The sequence below is a fragment of the Diachasmimorpha longicaudata genome, chromosome 6 (genome assembly GCF_034640455.1).
Source record: "Diachasmimorpha longicaudata isolate KC_UGA_2023 chromosome 6, iyDiaLong2, whole genome shotgun sequence".
Lineage (NCBI taxonomy): Eukaryota > Metazoa > Arthropoda > Insecta > Hymenoptera > Braconidae > Diachasmimorpha > Diachasmimorpha longicaudata.
In genome coordinates, this window is record NC_087230.1 from 10162475 (window position 1) to 10181506 (window position 19032).

Consider the following 19032-nt stretch of genomic DNA (forward strand, 5'->3'; position numbering starts at 1 on the left):
GGGAAAAACTATTAAAAAAGACTGTGAAAAAATGTAGGAAACCCATGGTGCGAAAAGGGGTGAGGAGTCTACGATCGATGACGTCACAACACACGGAGCAAGAGCAGTGCGATAGTGGCACAGCACGCCGGTGCTCGTTCACCACCTCCTCCTTCAAAAACCCACCGCCTCTCTTTCTCCCTTTCTCTCTCTCTCTCTTGCTCCCTCAATTCTCTCCCCCCAGAGCATGTTTCGCTGGAGTATTCGAAGCGAACAGTCACCGGCAGAGCCGCAAACCACCCAGAGGCCGGATGATTGTCGCTCCCACTCGCATGCCGTACATCACATACACCAACAATAAAGTGTATAAAAAAATATCAAGAGGGTGAAGGGGAGAGAGATGTTCAATGGATTTCGCTGAGTTAACGTCTGACCAGAGAGGGAAAAAAGACAAGGGGGGAGGGGAGGGAGTTGCGAGTGAAAGAGGTGGGTAAGTAACAGACACTTCAGTACATCGGATACCACCGGCGAATGTGCAACAGCATCGAGTATCACCTGGAGTGTTCTCACGTTAACTCACCAGAGGAAATATTTATTTATTGTTTAATTTACCATCTAATCCTCCTGCAGCGATTCAGTTGACATAATTTTTTTACTAGAAAAGTTATTGAAAATTGTGGAGAAAGTCCAAAGTAAAGTGGAGGATTCATCGTCATCCGACATAATTTTCCGTTAACTTCAAAAGAACTGTTAAAGTTTCAGTGAACTGAAAAAAATTCGCTTCCTATACAGAATTTTTTTTCCTCTCCGGAAATTATTTGGAAAATCAAATCAAGGAAAATTTAAATGGATATTGATTTTAAGATTTGATGGTAATTCTTATTTGGATGTTGATGGATTGACGTATCCCATTAAAATGGAAATTGTCAAAAACTCGTGCGGGAAATAGGAAAAAAATTGTTGCGGCAGAGAGAGAGAGAGAGAGAGTAGCCATAAAAGGGAGATTGCCGGATGATGATTGTGGTGGGAGTGAAGGAGTTGGAATGAAGAATCACGGGGATGAGGGTACAGCTGAGGCACCGTCAATCGGCCGAGTAATCTGCCTGTCTACGCCCCAACCCCGTGGCTTACACTGGCCAAATAAACATATTTATCCCTCACCCAAGGAGCCTGAAGGGAGTAAACTAACAGGGTATCAGACACCGGTGTTATTTCAATGTCAATTCAACCCTGTGGAAGTCAGTGAGGATTGTAGTTAAACAGCAATGTGATTTCCAAGTTATTGCAGCTGTTTGATATATGAGACGCGAGGGAGAGAAGAATCAAGTGGTGGATTGGTAAAGCATGTGTAGGAGGTTGCGGGGTGGTGAGACTGTTGTCATTGTTTTTGGTATTTTTGTTGGATTTTTTGTGATCATTGGTGGAACTAGAGTGAGGGACTACAGTGAGTGGGGCCTGCTGGAGGCGTGCAATGTCAGCACCGACGGAAGGGAATTTCTGTGCCGGGGTGCGGGATTAATCGGCGTCCAACAGGCCATTCGAACAATTTCCACCGCTACGGCCAATGATATAACGAAAATGTGAGTTCATGTTGAATTTTTCCTTTCAAATAGACACTTTATAATTACCCTACAAGTCTTAGATGATGTCTATGGTCATTTACACGATTTTTTTTACATTTTTTATTCTTACAAAATTGGATAAATTCAATTATCCAATTTTTTTCATCAATGACACTAATTAAAACAAAAAATAAACCAGCCGAATTTAAAAGAATTTATAATAAAAAGTAAACAAATCTGTCAAAATACATTGATTAATGAAAAAAAAATTAATTCCGCCTTGAAAAATTACCCATGAGAAACTTTGTTTCAAATTCAATAATAATTCAATGATCCGCGATAAATCTGTCGTTCGCGAAACATTAATGCAAATTTATTACCGTAATTCCCCAAATAACAAAAAAAAAAAACAAGTGAAAGAAAAGAGATACGAAAAAAGTGACCGCATTTGTTGGCGGGGGTTTAACGAGCGGGAACATTTCTCATCAGTGAATTTTTCCTCGCATTCAACAGCTTCGGTATGAAATCATGCTGAAAGCAATTACTCCATATTTATCCCATAAATTCCCATATTTACGTTATTCGAGTTGAACGAAAATCGGGCAATTAGTCCACAACACAAAATCAAGTAAATAATAATGCTCTCACATGTGTGATTCTCAACTCATTTCCGCATAACGCGACAGTGAACATGATCAATCTTGAACGCAGCATAAATTCCGACGTGTAAAATTATCTTCTTACTCGCGTGTACGAGGGGGAAGCTCTCGGAATAAGTTCGTAAAATTATTGGGGAATATCCCATGTACCACTGTGCCTCCACTGTAATTGTCGAATTAACTTAATTCGTGATGACAGAGAGGACACTTCACTTTCACTCAGCCGCATGATTTATCAAAATTATTATTTAAACAACCATATAGAAATAGTGGAGCAACAAAATGAAAATCCTTCGAGTGTATTTTTACAGACATTCAAGTGGAAACACAAAATTCAGTCGCGGAAATAAAAGAAAGCACTATAAAAATCCCGTAAAAATGCTTTTAGGGAGCTTTTTTAAGCAATCGGAATGAAATAGGGCTTGAATGTGAGGATCGAAGCTTTGGTACGATCTTCTATGTTATAGGTTAACAAGAAAATAAATTTTTATTCAACCTCATCATACAAACCAACAGTTCCCTTATGAAGTAGAAAGGAAAAGATGAAAAATGATAAACCGCAAACTCGTAGGGAATTTATTTGAAAACTTGCGGAATGCTTTCCAGCTTTTTCACACAAATCACACAGTCCAGATGAAAAAGTGGTGAATGATCGGCATTAGGGTCAATTGAACCGCGATATTTCAGTAATAAACGCGGGGATTCAATTACGGGAGAGACTCGTGTGGTCTCATTAAAGTTCATCGTCAAAGTGCCCACGTACACGCGACTCGTTTTGTTGCCCACTCAAATGATCCTCACACATTGACGGTTATTTTATAAGTCGGGTGGTGGCTTATGTTCTTCGATATTACGGTTAAGTTATTTCATGAGAATTCAATGGCCAAGTCATTACGATTATTGCCCAAGGCATCCATAAAAGATTTTGCCAAATTATATGAAATTATTATCGAATTTACGCAAATCGGACCCATCGTCTCGGGATTACATCGCTTCCCCGGATATATTCTGAAGAATAATCGAGATAGAGGGGGAGAATTGCATTCCATTGGATTGTCCAGTAAATTTTCAATCGATATCGACATCGTTGAAAAGCTGGAAAAACCCTGCTCCTTCTCATTTTTCCCATTCTTCATCGTAAATATAGGGTATTTGATGAATTATTCAGTTGTGCTCAGTAAGCGCCAGAACCGTTTAAGGACATGTAAGAATAACACAGATTGTCTTTCAATGGTCAATTGATCCTTCGAGTGCAACTAAAATGCAATAAAAACGTGAACTCAGTATGCATTTGAAAAGTAAAGATGGAGAGAGCCGACATTGATAAGAGAAAAGTTTAGAATTATTCATTGAAATTGATTTAATATTTGAGGAAAAAATCCTCAACCTCATTCAATTTTCAATGTGAACTATACATATAATAATGGATGAAATCTTAAAAAGCTCTCAAGTAAGATAAGATGGTTAAAACTAGCATAAGATTGCAGGAAAAGAAATGAGGAATGATAAGAAAAAAGTTTCAAGTTTTACGACTCTCGGAAAATTTCAAAAAATTGAAAAACACGAGGATGTAATGTGCAGCGCCAGGGATCGTAAACTCCACTAGTTTTATTGAAACGTTCATAAATTCCTAGACGTAACGAATGCCCCAGCGAATGTGAAGAATCGAGCTGTTGACATGACTAAAGTAGAACCGAAAGAGAAGGGAAAAAAATATATCTGGGGGGTTGGATTGAGGGTATAAAGATTACAAGAGGACGCGGACGAAAGTAAAAGTATTCGCCAGTTGGTGGGTTACTATCGCTTGGAGTCATCCTCGAGTTTAGTGACTCGATGTTTGCCCAGGGAATTCTACTGGCATTGTACAGAGATTTCCTTCACAGTACTTCTTGAGAATGTCACGGCAAGAAGGGAGACACAAAAAGTGAAAGGGATTGGAGAAGACTGGTGTATTAAGTTTTCCCCGATGACGTCTAACCATGGCAAGTCGTAAAAACTCTGAGATGAGTTCACCCTTCGTCTGGGTCTTGACATTTTTTTTATTCATTTCTTGTCTCTCTCAATCTGCCCTCGGAGGTCATACAATTATAAATTTTTACTACATTTCTCCCTTGACTGCATTATACGATAATCTTCCAATTTTTTTATTCTAATTTTCACAGCCATTTTTTGTTAATTGACGATTCGAAAACTAGTTCAATCTATTTAAATCAACACATATACGAGAATTGCAGTTTTTTTTTTCTCACTCATATAATTGCCAAGGGAATCCCGCTGCATATTCTATCAAAAATGTCGTACGGAAAATGGCTCGATGCCAAAAATTTCCGTCCCTCTCGATAAAATGTGTTAAGAGGATTTTCCAATATGTCCCTCTCACGCAATAAAATCTAACGTTGCAAAAACGCGACACACGGCATATTATTTACTCGTCGTCTCCCCCTTGAAGTCACCTTCCGGCTATTGACGCGCATGATTTGCAAAAAAAATCGAGCGCTCCAAAAAACCCTCGTCACTCGCTAGTTATTCAACGGGCCATTCCTATTCCACTCCATTTGACGGCTACACGATCTTTATCACAGGATGAAAAGAAATAATGAATTCGAAAGCCCACTCTGGCCTCGACATTGTCCTATTAATTGTTCCTTCGCGTTTACATTCAAAGTCCACTCTCAATTGCGAAATTAACTAATCCCCACTTTCTTCATTCGCACGGAACTATATTTCCTTCAAATTCCAACGAGATGTTATCGACAGGCCGTAAAAATCATTTTGACAAGGCGTTGCAAAAGCCCAATGCTGTAATTGGCCAATCTCATGCACTTTTTATTCACTTGAATACCTAAATATGGGTAAGAGATACCATTAGTATGGGATATGTCGGATTGTAGAGGCAGTAGATCACTCAATCGATAGCTACCACTGTCAAAACTAGGACTTGAGATTGAAAACTACTGCGCACTCATTGTATCCTTGAATTTTATTGCCATAACATCACACACTGAATCTCCAGCTAGTCCATCTCTATTCACCTCTTGTGTAATGACTCTTCATATAGATTTTTCAATTTTCCCACAATTACCTGATTCTTCAATGATTCTCTACTAATTTTCCTATGTATGGATCTTCAAAGTGAAAAATTAAATAATTTCTTGAATGGAATTATTACAAATAATTAAGCTTATTTCCATCTCCATATTGGAATAAATTGCCATCCACCCTTAAATGACAAATCATTTAGAGGTATTCTCACTTGTGAATAAATATTTATTCACGTCTCCGGTAACATGTTAGCCGTCACGGATGTATAAAAGCATAAAGTCACATCAACGAAAATGCAACTGTAGCGAGGCGAGTTTGCGCTGGGGAGGTCTTTCGTTTCTAATTTGTAACTCCCCGAAGTCCAACGACAGACGATAAATTCTCCAATCCTGCCACTTCCCCCTCTCCTGTTTCGTCAGATTTATTTTCTTCCTCTTTTTATTCTTCTTTTCCATCAAGTAATTATATCCTCAGGGAGATTATCCCCAGTGACAATAAATTTCAACCTACTTTCCTCGACTCGGTTCTTATTAATGTTAAATTACGGAATTCGCTTTTGTAACTTGTGCCTCTACTCCTGCAACCGATGAAATTTCAATGAAAATAAGCTTCCGTTGGGTGATGTTTATTCGCCGGAAGGGGTTACAGAGCAAAGAGAGAGAGAGAAAGACTCGAGGGGATGGCGGGGAAAGAGCATTTCGGCTGAACAGTGAAAATATATTCAGAAGTGATTTGAAATTAACTCCTGTGTTGATGGTATGCTCATCCGGATCATAATGCTTTCGTTTTAAGCGGTGGAAATATATCCGGATTTTATCTCGAATTTTGTGCCGTGTAATTTCCCTGCTGGATGTTCATTACTGAATTCAATTATCGCGAAATTCAGTATTCATCGAGTCATTGAGATATAAAGCATATTTTTATTCAAATAAATCCATAAGGGCATACAACTTTGCCACATCATTCCATTAACTGTCAAGTGAATCTGCCAATTTGATTTTCCCGAGTATTTATTACTGTGTGAAACATTATCTTTGCCAAAAAACTGTGTCCATATACTTGAGGGAAATTAGCCAGGATGCCAGAAGGGAGTGTACTGTCTTCCGCAAAAAAATATTGTCAGCATAAAAATTGATCGGATATTGTCTGGCAGATTCCCCCAAGCAGTTCTTCACCGAGCATATTTTCACTATTAGATTGTCCCCTCGAGTAGTGTCTGATTCTCTCGCTTCTGTCTTCGACCTAAAATTCGATCTATTGCCCGATCCTACTTCGTCTCGCCTCTTCCTAACCCATCCCAAATGCGAAGAAAATTAAATTCTCCTCCCACACGAGAAATAATAGTATTCACATTTCTATGAATTATTCCAGACGATTGGTCGCTGATAAAAAGAAAGGAAGATAAAATTGCCCGGGTCTTTCACCCCCAGGCGATAACCAACTTGAAAATAACTTGGTTGGGAGGACAACGACAGGCTGGGGGTGGATCATTTTTCCGTGATGAAAATCCATCGGACCGCAAGCCGGAAAGAAACTTGTCTGTCTACACTATACATCACTCGATCCCCGATCGTGGGAGGGAGGGGAATGGATAGCAGTATATCGATATGAAAACCTACACCAGGGAAATAAGGCCATTTGGCCTTGGGCAAATAGTCATCAATAGCTCCAATGAATAATTTGCGAAACGGACTGACTCGTTTTATTTTCTTTTACGCTAGACACGTGACGAGATCCACTCTGTCGGTTTAATAAATCGAAATTGTGTAGAGGTATTGAGTACGGTATCGAGGGAGTTGAATTTATTTCATTGGGGTCTCTATTGGCTGAAAAGATGATGAAAAATGATAGCGAAAAATACTCTGGAGTTTTGACCATTGTGAAAATGGATTATTGGAATGATATATTTTTCAATCATGTTTTATCCGTTTCTCTTTCCGCACCACTACTTACTCTACAATATTTTGCATATTACGTAACTCATGAGAATCAGTCGGGATGAAATAATGCACTAGACGAAGAGAAAACCAAAATTTATGGAGATGACGTTATAACAAACTCATGATTTGGCTCATGACTAATTAATAAAATGAAAATTCAAACGGATTGCACAATGATATTTTTAAAAACAAGAGAAAAGTATAAAAATTGATAAACTTGAATAAAAGGAAGAGAGGTTTTTTGCGAGGTTTCGAGTAAAAGGAGAGAACTTGACAAGATTGAAAAATCCCCGGATACATAAAATGTTAAGGGCGAAGTAAACGGCATATCGCTATCGCCCAACCAAAGGGGCGCAAGTGTTGTCTGCTAGTTCAGCTATTACGCCCCTTTGGCTCTAGGATTGCAGTATCTGCAAATGATTACGTAGAATCGGGATTTATAGCTGAGCCGTATCACCACTCGTAAAGAAAGAACACATGATACGGGATAAAAAGTAAATTTTTTTGTCACGATGCCGCATAAATCGGAAGTTTATCACTGGTTACACGTCAACGTTTGACGGCTTTTTTCACTTCAATTTTTTACGATTGTCCGGCTATTCGACTGGATCTTACAACCCGCAGTGATTGACATAATTTTTTGACGGTGAAATACCAAGGAAATAATTATTACGCACTTTTTATGGTAGAATTCAATTTCTCGCGGTGAAATTAAGTGATTACTACAGAAACTTGTCAGACCCTAATTGATCCTGTTGCCTGAATTATTTATCATTCTCTTCTTTAGACAGAATAACGGAACCCTATAAACTTCCGTGACGATATGATTAATATTTAAGTATTTAAGCGATGAAGTTGAGTGGAAGGTCTTAAAGATAAAATAAAAGCAGATAGCATGCGACGGCGGCGGCCGTCCAAAGCGGGAAATAACTACTGTTTCTGAAGCGCTTCAACTATTACAGCCATTCTTTCACTATTAATATTTCAATTGAAATCTCATGTAGGTCAAAAACTACAACATGCAAGCTGTTCACATTCCCCCCCTTCCAATATAAATGCCGGAATATAAAAATTCAAAATCCCATTTTCAACTGAAAATTCATACTCTAATATCTGTGCAGATTCACCTCGATAGCGCCAAACAATATGAAAATATTTGGAAGATCAATAAAATTCTCGTGACTACGCGAATAAATATAAGGAAAAAGGCGATCGTCGAAAAGCACGCGAAATAAAATTCCCCCTTTCTCGAATAAGAAAAATACCAAAAGTGAAATTTATTTGTTCCGACATGGAGAATGGCTGTAGAAATATCAGGTCGACATTTTCTCAACTACATTTTGCACTCGGGAATGCCAGTGGAAACGTGATTTGCCCCGAGTGTGTCTTCCGGCACAGAAGCGCGTACGTTTCACCCAGTATAGCATTCTTATATAAGTAAAAAAAAAAAAGTGGCGTAATAAGAGTGAAGTAGACACGGAATATCAGAGTCACGAGACAGGAGTAACCCCAAGGGCCACCCCCTGGAATGTCCAATTGTGGGGAATTCAAGTCGTGTCACTCTGGGGAAAAAAAAAACATTTGGATTGTGTGATAGAATGAACAAGATGGATATTGACGTAGTCCCGAGAACTCCTATTCACTCTAACTTTTGGCGAAATTGAACGCTGAAACTTGCAAATAATATTTTTCACATGCACAGCAGTGAGTCTGAATCTTTCTTTGAAAGTTTGCTGACGAATTTGGTCAGTTGTATGTGATATTTCAACGAAATAATCCCGGAAGTGGCCATAAAAACGCCACAAAAATGCATTTTACTGGGCTAACTAATAAGTTTTCTTTATTTTCACATGATTAACACTCTCCCCGAGTAATTCAATTCCCGGGGCTGCTACCAAAACAATGATTAATGCAGCACTTTGCCAAATTTTGATATTGCTCGGGAGGTGGGACGAAGCCATTTATTTTTTTAAAAAGTTGATAATTTAAAAAGTGACTTGTAAATAAAAAAAAGTTGATTTCTTAATTTGAGAGAAATATTGTTCTCTGAGCCGGAATTGTTATTCTTTATTATTCCCATGACCATAGCAACTGCACTCCACCCGCAAGCACCATTCGTTTCAAGTGAGTGGTAAAAATGTCGCGGAGGTGTACTGTGTGTAGTTTACACTCGAGTTTCAGTGGAATAAATCGTAAGACTTGGGTTTTCCTCGCAAGTTATAAAGTGAATAGCAGCATTTGCTGATCGAGAAAGCCGAGAGATCGAGAATCTTTTGGAGCAAGCAAAACACAAGTAATGTATATGGTTTTGTTGTGAAGATAATTTGCCATTAATGCTTAATTTGTAAATAATCCGGAGTAGAACGAATTAAACGTAAAAGAAATAAGACAATGGGGAGAGATTACGTGATGAGAATAAGTGACGACCAGACCTTGTGATTTTCGAGTGTCTTGGTGGGTAATTCGAAAGGCCGAAATGCGGAGGGGCTCTAAGGAGGACAGAACGGATCCGTCAATGGGAGAATTTGTAATTCAATTAGTACGCCAATGTGCACACAAGGACAAGTGCCGAAACTTTATGATTAATCACTAAAAATCCAGGCTATTTGAATTTATCCTATGACTTTTCATTCTGAATGTACGCTGACGAACAACCCCATTTTTCCTGCGTCAATGTAAAATTAAACAGTTGAAGAAAACAATGAAAAACTAGAGTAAACGATTTTTGAGTGGAATCCAGTAGAGCGGAAAAAAGCAAAATCTCAAAGACTCAAAAACAACCTGGTCTTTTTTTCGTTTAGTAGTTGATTTTTACTGGTTTTTTATCATGCGAGTAAGGAAGCATTAAATATAAAATTATAATGACGCTGGAAAAAATTTACTAGCTGAAGAAACGGTTTTTGCACATACTGAGTTCAATTCACTTCATCGTTTAAAGATATATATATATATATATATTTTTTTTTTTATTTATGTTTCCTTCCTGCTACCGTTACGGTTTTATAGGTGGCCCATTTCATCAACCTTTATGCCTCTTCATATTTTTCTTCCCATATCTGCGTTACTGTGGATCGTCTCGCTCTTTATCCGACTGCACCCCATCCGGGCTACATGGAGACAAAAATATACGATAATTCTCTGTGAGTTCCTTCGAGAATTAGTGGATAGATCAATTGTCGAGAAAAATTCTACTGTCTGATGTGACTCTGCAGGAATCTCTCACTCTCGATATGAATGCAAAACTACCTAAAAGTTTTTCCAATTCATCCATAAATTTTCCTACTCATTTCTCTCAATCTTTTCAAACAAATGAATTGAGACTAATATTTACTCTCTCATCATGAAATTTATGCATTCTTTCCAATGCTGTCCAAAAAGTTTCTAAACATATTTGTCAATGGGAAAGTAAAACAAACGGAAAATTTCTGAGGAAGAAAAAAAAACGTATAAACCAAATTTCTCTCCACAAGCGTAAATTCCCATTCATAAATAGCCAAAGTTTGAAAGTCCACAGAGGCTAAGAAATTGAAAATCCGGAGGATAGAACGAAAAAGAGATCAGAATGAATAAATGTAAAAATACGATGTTATTGCCTGAGCTTAATACATCTTTCTCATTCAACATTTTGATGAATAAGTTTCTTTAATCCGTCTTAAAGTTTTATTCTTCCTCCTCGTCTTGTTTCCAATGAACAAACGACGCGATAAGGGTTATGAATCAAGTGGGAGAGCCCTCCTCCGTTGAGAATATCGATTAGTTGTGACACTGCGGCGGGATCCCATCAGTCTCTCGGCACTTGCCTTTTTTCCCTATCTCAACGTTTTAGTGCTCTCATTTCCCCTTTTTGCCTGCTGCAGCTGCTTGAGATACTTGTGTCATCCCTAGTTTTATTGTACACTTGACAGTAATTGAATACTTTGAGCAGAGTTTCTCGACAATTTACGGGAATTAAATGAATTTTCAATGACATTTATTATCTTCATCAGTCGTTATTATTTTTAAAAGACTGATACGCTCATTTGAATATTTAATGCGGCCCTCTATTTCTTAAGCTCGAAGTTGGATGCACTCTCAGCAAAAATCTGTTTATCTCAAGAGCAATAGCCTTAAACATACTTTGGAAAAAAGTGATCCCCATGCAAAATCGACTTATCCAGCTTTGCAACTTTACCATACTGAATTAACTTTCAATGAAAAACTTTGTGGTAAGTTTATTCGACTGGATGTCACACGCGCTCGGTCTCCAGCACAAAAATATCTATTTATAAGAAACTCTCTTCCCAACAAAATCCACAACTTATCCCACAACTTCGCACAGCCGAGTAAATGTTCGCCAACTTTTAATTCTGTTTTTATTAGCTCTAAAGACTCCGTGACTCTGGATCGGATAAAAATGTCAGTCTGAGTCTATTAGGGCTGGCAAGCCGCGTCGATATATCTCTGTTGCACGTTTCTAAGGGACAACAACCGCCAGAGCCGCGCGTCACTCCTAAACGAAAAAAAAAATCTCAAATGTTTCTTTTCACTTCTCAATCCACTTTGGCTTTTTATTCCCCGGGGATTTTGCTGTTTTTTCCACGGATTCCTTTCATTTCAACATCTGTCAACGGGCTTTATCGTGATGCTTGTGGAATGCTGGGGAGTGAATTGATTTTTTAAAAAATATTGTACAGTAAAACCGGAGAAAAATGGTTCCGAACGTATTTCGAGGAGTGGTGAAAGGTTGAAAATTTTCAAATCTACATTATTTTGTAAAGGATGATGATTCGCCCAATGAAGCTGAATAAAAATCAAATCAAATCGATTGATTATAACATTCTTTTTTCTTCACAATAAAATTCTTACGATCATATTCTAATGGAGCTGTCGGCAAGTGAATTTCACGTGCAACAGCTCGTTAACCTCGGGGCATTATCATTCATGACACGCGCGCAGAGAAGAAATTGTTTTTTTTTTTTTTCATTTATTTTATTTTTATTTCGCTGTCATTGCGACATGCGATACACAGAAATCCGAGGCAAGACTTGTCTGCACGTGCTTTTATTTTCCTCTCTCGTCCACAGAAGTGGACGTCAATGGACATAGAGTTTTCACAGAGACGAGAACAAAAACACCAGAAAATAGTAAATGGATTAATTCAATTAATCTCTAAGAAAAAAACTTGAAAAGTCTAGTCCGGGGGGGAGGGGCAATAACTTTCCGTGGGATATTTCTTTGCCATCTTTCACCCTCGCGATATGCTGTCAGTCACCTCAGCCAACCCATACTAAACGTTATAAAGCCGTAAGGGTCGGTAAATCCCCTGACTCCTGTGAACCCCGTAGCATCATCATCCTCAACCTTCTCCATCCCCAGCATAAAAATCCTTTCACCCAGAAGCACTTCTATTACGGGATATCTCTGACTTTCGACTCGTAAAACATAGACTACTTTTGTCACTTATAATACTCACTAAATATATGAAAACTTTTTGTTGTTGATAGCACGGAAATTCCCTATCAGTAATTTCCCAATTGTCCTCTTAATAGATATTTAAAGATCCCCACCAGTGCTCGTCAATTCTATTTTTTTTTTCTTCATTTCCGTCTTAAGAAATTTAGAAATCAACGGAGGAAGAAATCGCGGAGCTTCCGACAGCTGGATCCATAAAATTACCATCCCTAATGGATTAACTCCGGTGTGGCAAGCGGTGTGATGAGACCACAGGGTGATTCCATGATGTATGAGTCAAGGTTGTACTTTAGTGTAAATCCGACGATTTGTATCTAAACCGCAATTAATTATTCCCGGCGTCGTCGACGCCCCGCGGGAATTCATAAATATTTAACGGGTTAGCAGCCTCAAGGCGAGAACGTAATAGTCGGCTTATTACGCACTTTGAGTTACATCTTGTTGTGTGTTAGATAAAGCGACTAAACGCACCTGAGTGCATTCCGATCCTTTGATAAATTCGGTAATTCGGCTACACGGAACACTGAGATTTTTCGTAAGATGAAATTAACTTTTTTTTAACATATAAATTCAAAAATTTTGTGTTTCAGAGATCTTAGCAACAACAACATTACCCACATTCCGTCTAAGGCTTTTCAATATGTACCAAATATTGAAATTATGTGAGTTGATTTTTTTCGTTGAAATTGAGACACTAAATCGTGTTTTGCTTCATGAAGGTTCTTAAAAATTTCAGTTTTTTTCGAAGAAACCACATGTACAGCATTGAGAGTAGCGCATTTAGAAATTTATCGAATCTACGAGTTTTGTAAGTTGGTTGATTATTTATTTATGCGCCTAGGCCGAGATTTTGAAATAATAATTTACGGATTGCCTTAGGGAGCTGGACGACAATTATCTCACAGAAATTCCCGAGGCAACAACATACATCGAAAAACTTGAAGATTTGTAAGTGAAACCAACCCCACTTGCCACTTCGACCGAAACCAAATAATCATACGATAAATTCTTAACTTTTAGATCGATATCGAACAACAAAATTCGGACGATTGGAGCCAACGCATTCAGGAGTAACAAAGGTCTCGTGTCTCTCGACTTGCGTAGCAATCCCATCAAGGAGATTCACGAGGATACGTTCAAAAATCATTCACGACTGCGTAAACTGTAAGTAATACTCTAGTCTGTACTTACCGAGCTCGTAAATACATCACATCAAAGGGCACAACTCTAAAATCAATGTTTGTAGAATAATCTCGAACGTACGAGGTCTCGTTGACTTTCCCAATCTCAATGGATCGGATGCACTCGAAGTGTTGAGACTCGATCGTGCGTCTCTCCAAACAGTGCCCCATGATATATGCAAACAATGCCCGAGGCTGAAGAGTCTGTAAGCACAATAAATATTCTATTGAAAATAAAGTTGATCTGATAATCCATTTAAATAAAAATTTAATTGCATGATTTTAGGGACTTGAAGTCAAATTATCTGACGAATATTCCACATTTAACTGAGTGCATAGACTTGAGAGTTTTGTGAGTATTAATGGATCAATTAAAACCCAGAGTTACTGGGGAGAATTCAATTTCCTTAGCATCATCAGCATTAAAAGCAATTCACTAGAAGAAGTTGAAACGAGATAAGGCACTCGGAAAGTGGAAATTTATGCCGTTTCATTCAGCAAAAAAAAAAAAAGTTCAACCATTGGAAATGGATTTTTTTCTCCAAGAGCTTGCTATGTAAAAACGTCAATTGACGAAATCATTTTTTTGGAATTTTTCCGCGGAAAGATCCCTAAATAACTTATGGCCTTAACCCGTTTCACCGATTTACTAATAATCTCCATTATCAAAGCCCAACAATAACCCCTATTCTATTTTTATCATTCCCCAAGGGATTTAGCCAGCAACATGATTACCTCCCTCTCCCACCAGCCCTTCTCCACCCTCCACTACCTCCACGATCTCCTTCTACCCTACAACAAGATCAAGACCCTCCCCCAGGACGCATTCAATGGTCTAGGCCGTCTCCAACTTCTGTAAGTTGAACATTCCCATCAGACTACAGCCCTTCCTCCTTTCTCATTCAGAAATTAACCTCAGGATTAAACGATTCAATCCTCTGCAGAGACCTCGAGGGCAATTTGATCGAGTTCATTCATCCAGACGTGTTTCATCCCATCAAACAACTCGAAGACTTGAACTTGGGTAATAATGTCTTTCCAGCACTCCCAACAAAGGGTCTCATCAGTGTTCTTCACCTCAAGACTTTCAATAATCCAGCACTCAGAGAATTTCCCAATCCTGAACACTTTCCAAGGGTACAAACTATGGTGTTGTCTTATGCCTATCACTGCTGTTCCTTTCTGGTGGACGAGCTTGATGAGGAGGTGACGAAATCGTCGGTTGAAGAGTCTGTTGTATTTCCCGATGACAATGATCTTGAGTTGGGTCTCTGGAATTCTAATGTCACAGACGTGTGGCCTCAATTACGTAGGTGCTCCTCGTCCATAATAATAAATAGGAGCAGAAGATATCCGTTTTTCACCGTTTGAAATTTAAATTGAATTGATTTATTCAACTGCATTAGTTGAATAAAAAATATTTAATATTCCTTATGGTTTTGCCTAAATATTCTCAAACTGGCCAAATTGTCTCAATTTGAAAAAAAAAAGCAAAAAAAATTCGGTCATGAAATTAATGACTTGTCGCATTCTTTTTCTTCCCAGATAATACATCAAAATTTGGTTCAGATGTGAAAAAACTCTGGGACAATTATGATGGAGATTTTGCGTACAGCGGTAACATAGCAGCTTACGTAGAAGATTACTTTGACGATGAAGAGGGAAGGGTGAGCGCACCTTCAGGACCCACCCTGCCAGTTCACGTGCAATGTCTCCCCCAGCCTGGTCTGTTGACCCTCTCCTACTCCATCTAACTTTCTCATATCGTTTATCACACCGACAATAAATTCATTTTATCTCCAGGCGCATTCTTGCCATGCCAGGACCTGTTTGATTGGTGGACGCTGAGATGTGGGGTATGGGTGGTATTTCTGATGGCAATGCTGGGAAATGGTACTGTTGTTTTTGTGATTGTATTTTCGAGGAGTAAACTCGATGTCCCTAGATTTCTGGTTTGTAATCTCGCCGCTGCCGATTTCTTCATGGGAATTTATTTGGGTAAGAGATTCATTTGATAATTCAATATTTTAAAATAAGGAGTGATGAAATAACTAATGAAATAACTTGATCTGCCCCAGGTTTCCTCGCAGTAGTTGATGCCTCAACCCTCGGTGAATTTCGTAAATACGCGATACCATGGCAAATGTCAGTGGGCTGTCAGATTGCGGGATTCTTAGGTGTCCTGAGTTCGGAATTGAGTGTTTACACCCTAGCAGTGATAACCCTCGAGCGAAACTACGCAATAACTCACGCAATGCATTTGAATAAGCGTCTCTCTCTGAAACACGCCACCTACATAATGATAGTGGGCTGGGTTTTCGCCTTTTCAATGGCAACTCTCCCCCTCTTCGGTATTTCCGATTACCGAAAATTCGCGATATGCTTGCCCTTTGAGACAAATGGCCTTGCCTCATTAGCCTACGTTGTTTTTCTCATGCTCATAAATGGCATTGCTTTTCTCATTCTCATGGGCTGTTATCTCAAAATGTACTGTGCCATTCGGGGCTCGCAGGCATGGAATTCCAACGATTCGAGAATCGCCAAACGCATGGCACTTCTAGTCTTCACTGATTTTTTATGCTGGTCACCAATAGCATTTTTTTCCCTAACAGCGACATTTGGTCTTCAACTTGTTACTCTAGAGCAGGCCAAAGTATTCGCTGTTTTTGTTCTACCTTTGAATTCGTGTTGCAATCCATTTCTCTATGCGATACTCACGAAACAGTTCAAAAAAGACTGCGTTTTAATTTGCAAAGCCCTCGAAGAGTCGAGAGTAACGCGGGGAATAGGGAGATGCAGGCATTCCTCGAATTTTAGCAATCGTCCAACACCAGCCAACACAAACAGCCTCGTTGACAGGTCATCCAGGGAGAATCAACCCCACTGCGCATGCAATACTCGACTATTAGAGGTAAATGACTGGCAGGATAGATGGTGGAATGGTGCCTCATTGTGGACTTGGAGGAGGCAGCGAGAAACAAGTATCACAAGTGATCGGTATGCTTATCAGATTGCAGAGGTTCAGCAGAAGCAGAATAAACGAGCCTCGTCCATGTCCTCGAGTGAAAATTATTCGTCATCAAGATCGGACTCTTGGAGGCAGGCACATCATTGTGGAATACCACTGAGAATACTCGATCCCAAGAGAAGAGCATCCTCCTGGCTCATCACCAGGAAGACATCGCAAGATTCTAATTTAAGCTCTTCCAGAAATGATTCGTCAGGCTCAGGTACTACTGCCAGCACTAGTACCTGGAGAATGTCCAGGTCCAGTGCTTCGTTGGAGTTTAATACCCGGACTACACCAAGATCAAAGCCCAGATTGATCAGACAGTTTGCTATTCAAGAGCCTGAACCACCGGGGAGTCCTAGCCGACTTGCTGTTAGACTTTTGGCTACTATTCCTTCCGCTGCTGAGATGAGTGAACAACAAGAGGAGGAGAGTAATGCTGATAAAGAATGAAGACGGGGGAAGAAAATTATAAAATTATGTCCGGGAGATAGGTAGTCAATGCGAGATTTTATTGAGGTACTGGAGTGCCAGAGGAAGAATTTTACTAGAGAAATGAGGTAACTGGGACGATGACCTCGACCAGAGAGGGTTAAAATATAGTGGAGATTCCGAGTATTTTTTCAATCATAAGACTGAAGAGATTTTTTTAATATTAACAGAGCAGTGGAGGAGTTGGTTATCAAACATTCCAAAGTATTTATTTTGTGGAGTCATTAATATTTATACCGACTTTTAGTTCAGTGTGGATTTTTTTTTCGTTTTTACTTTTTCGATAAGTAATTTGTGAGTTACCAGAGCTTGAATTTATCGGGGAAAACGTGACCTGATACTAACCCAGAGCCAATATGAAGTTATAAATTATTTGATGGAGGAAAGTCAGTGTGATATATTATACCGCTCATTAATTCCCAATGAACCACATATTATTCATGTTAAATATTGTGAGAATTTGATGACTACGGTAAACCTACTGATGAGGTGGATATTTTAGCTGATGAATACTCATTCTAAATGTGAAATTTTTACAACGAAATAAGATGATAGAAGGAAAATATTTATTTTAATTTTCAGTCGTGAATAAATGAAAGATGGAAAATCTTTACACTGCCAATGATAAAATTGACTGCCTTCTGTTCGAATTAATTGTGAAATTGAAAAATCAGACAAAGCTAGAGGCAATGATGATCCAGAAAAAACATTGACATTGAGGATTTTAACCAAAAAATATATTTACAATTTTATCTATTAATGAATCTACCATTGAACCTCAAAAAAAATTCTAATCAATTAGCTAGATGAGATATACTGTTAACAATTGCACTTGGATTTTGTTGGTGGACAGAAATGGAAGAAAAACATACAAATTGCAGGATCAAAGCTCACTTTTAAGGAGAGAATTTTTTCATACATAAAGGTGCAATTTTTATGCTATTTATATCCAATGTTTACTTTTTTACATGTGGATGTTATGGAAACAATTAATACTCAAAGAATAAAGCTTGTAAATGCGTTATTTATGGATTAGAATAAATCGTACCTGGCATTTGGTGGAGATGAAGATTATGTCTGAGCTTGGAGAGGAATATCAGTTATTCGCACATCGAAAAAAGTAACGCATATTTTACAAATGGCGGGAACGTCGTTGAGCAGTTCCTCATATTCCAATTTTGACCAAGAAATCACTCGATCCATCCTCACTGACACTTTTTTTAACCACATGACTTACATGATAATTCAATTTTCACATCACCCACACGATAATTTGATCCCCAATAACGGTTTATCATTCCGAACACTACAATTCCCCCGATAACTGCACTGTTTGCACTTCACTGCCGAGTCCCTTACTGACTACAGACTCTACAAAACAAAGCCACTCTGAGTCACTCACGTGACCACAACAAGCAATAGCTCACTTGCTCCCCCACTTGTCGCTGAAAACTGATATTCCCTCGCCATTGTTTTCATCAATTTCCGACTCGAAACGGTATAACGCGCAAATTGTAACATAAACAGTTGAACATGAACCTGAGTACTAGATAATTTGAAAATTATTATGATCAGTGGATTCTAATTATATTGTACGAATATATATTGTATATTATTGACAATAAGAACTGATTATTTACGCTCTCTGAATTTTTAAATATTAATGAGTAATGATAAACTAGTCTATTATATGATAAATTTGATGGTTAAAGCTGC

General features: G+C 38.6%; 2 protein-coding genes across 8 annotated transcripts in view; one reads left to right on the top strand and one right to left on the bottom strand.

Moving 5' to 3' along the window:
• Fid (fire dancer) overlaps nt 1-13966 on the bottom strand; it is a 42177-nt gene extending 28211 nt beyond the window's left edge. The window contains exon 1 of one of the 2 annotated variants that reach the window (XM_064123656.1): nt 13825-13966. The gene's annotated coding sequence lies outside the window, so the exon portion shown is untranslated. The remainder of the gene's footprint in view (nt 1-13824) is intronic. The other variant, XM_064123657.1, reaches the window with a different exon arrangement.
• Nucleotides 283-18959, top strand: LOC135163832 (lutropin-choriogonadotropic hormone receptor). Of its 6 annotated transcripts, none has more exons than XM_064123672.1 (13): nt 285-1559; nt 13224-13295; nt 13370-13441; nt 13513-13581; nt 13654-13797; nt 13880-14020; nt 14101-14166; nt 14526-14669; nt 14759-15123; nt 15360-15539; nt 15618-15812; nt 15893-16725; nt 16825-18959. In XM_064123672.1, the coding sequence occupies exons 1-13, from the start codon at nt 1324-1326 to the stop codon at nt 17275-17277; spliced, it is 2970 nt and encodes a 989-aa protein (XP_063979742.1). In that variant the 5' UTR covers nt 285-1323; the 3' UTR covers nt 17278-18959. The 6 variants fall into 6 exon arrangements, with proteins under 6 accessions (XP_063979741.1, XP_063979742.1, XP_063979743.1 ...); XM_064123673.1 differs by adding an exon at nt 12775-12914 and having other exon boundaries at nt 1436-1559; nt 15893-18959; XM_064123674.1 differs by adding an exon at nt 12775-12902 and having other exon boundaries at nt 1436-1559; nt 15893-18959.
• Nucleotides 18960-19032: the final 73 nt, after the last annotated feature.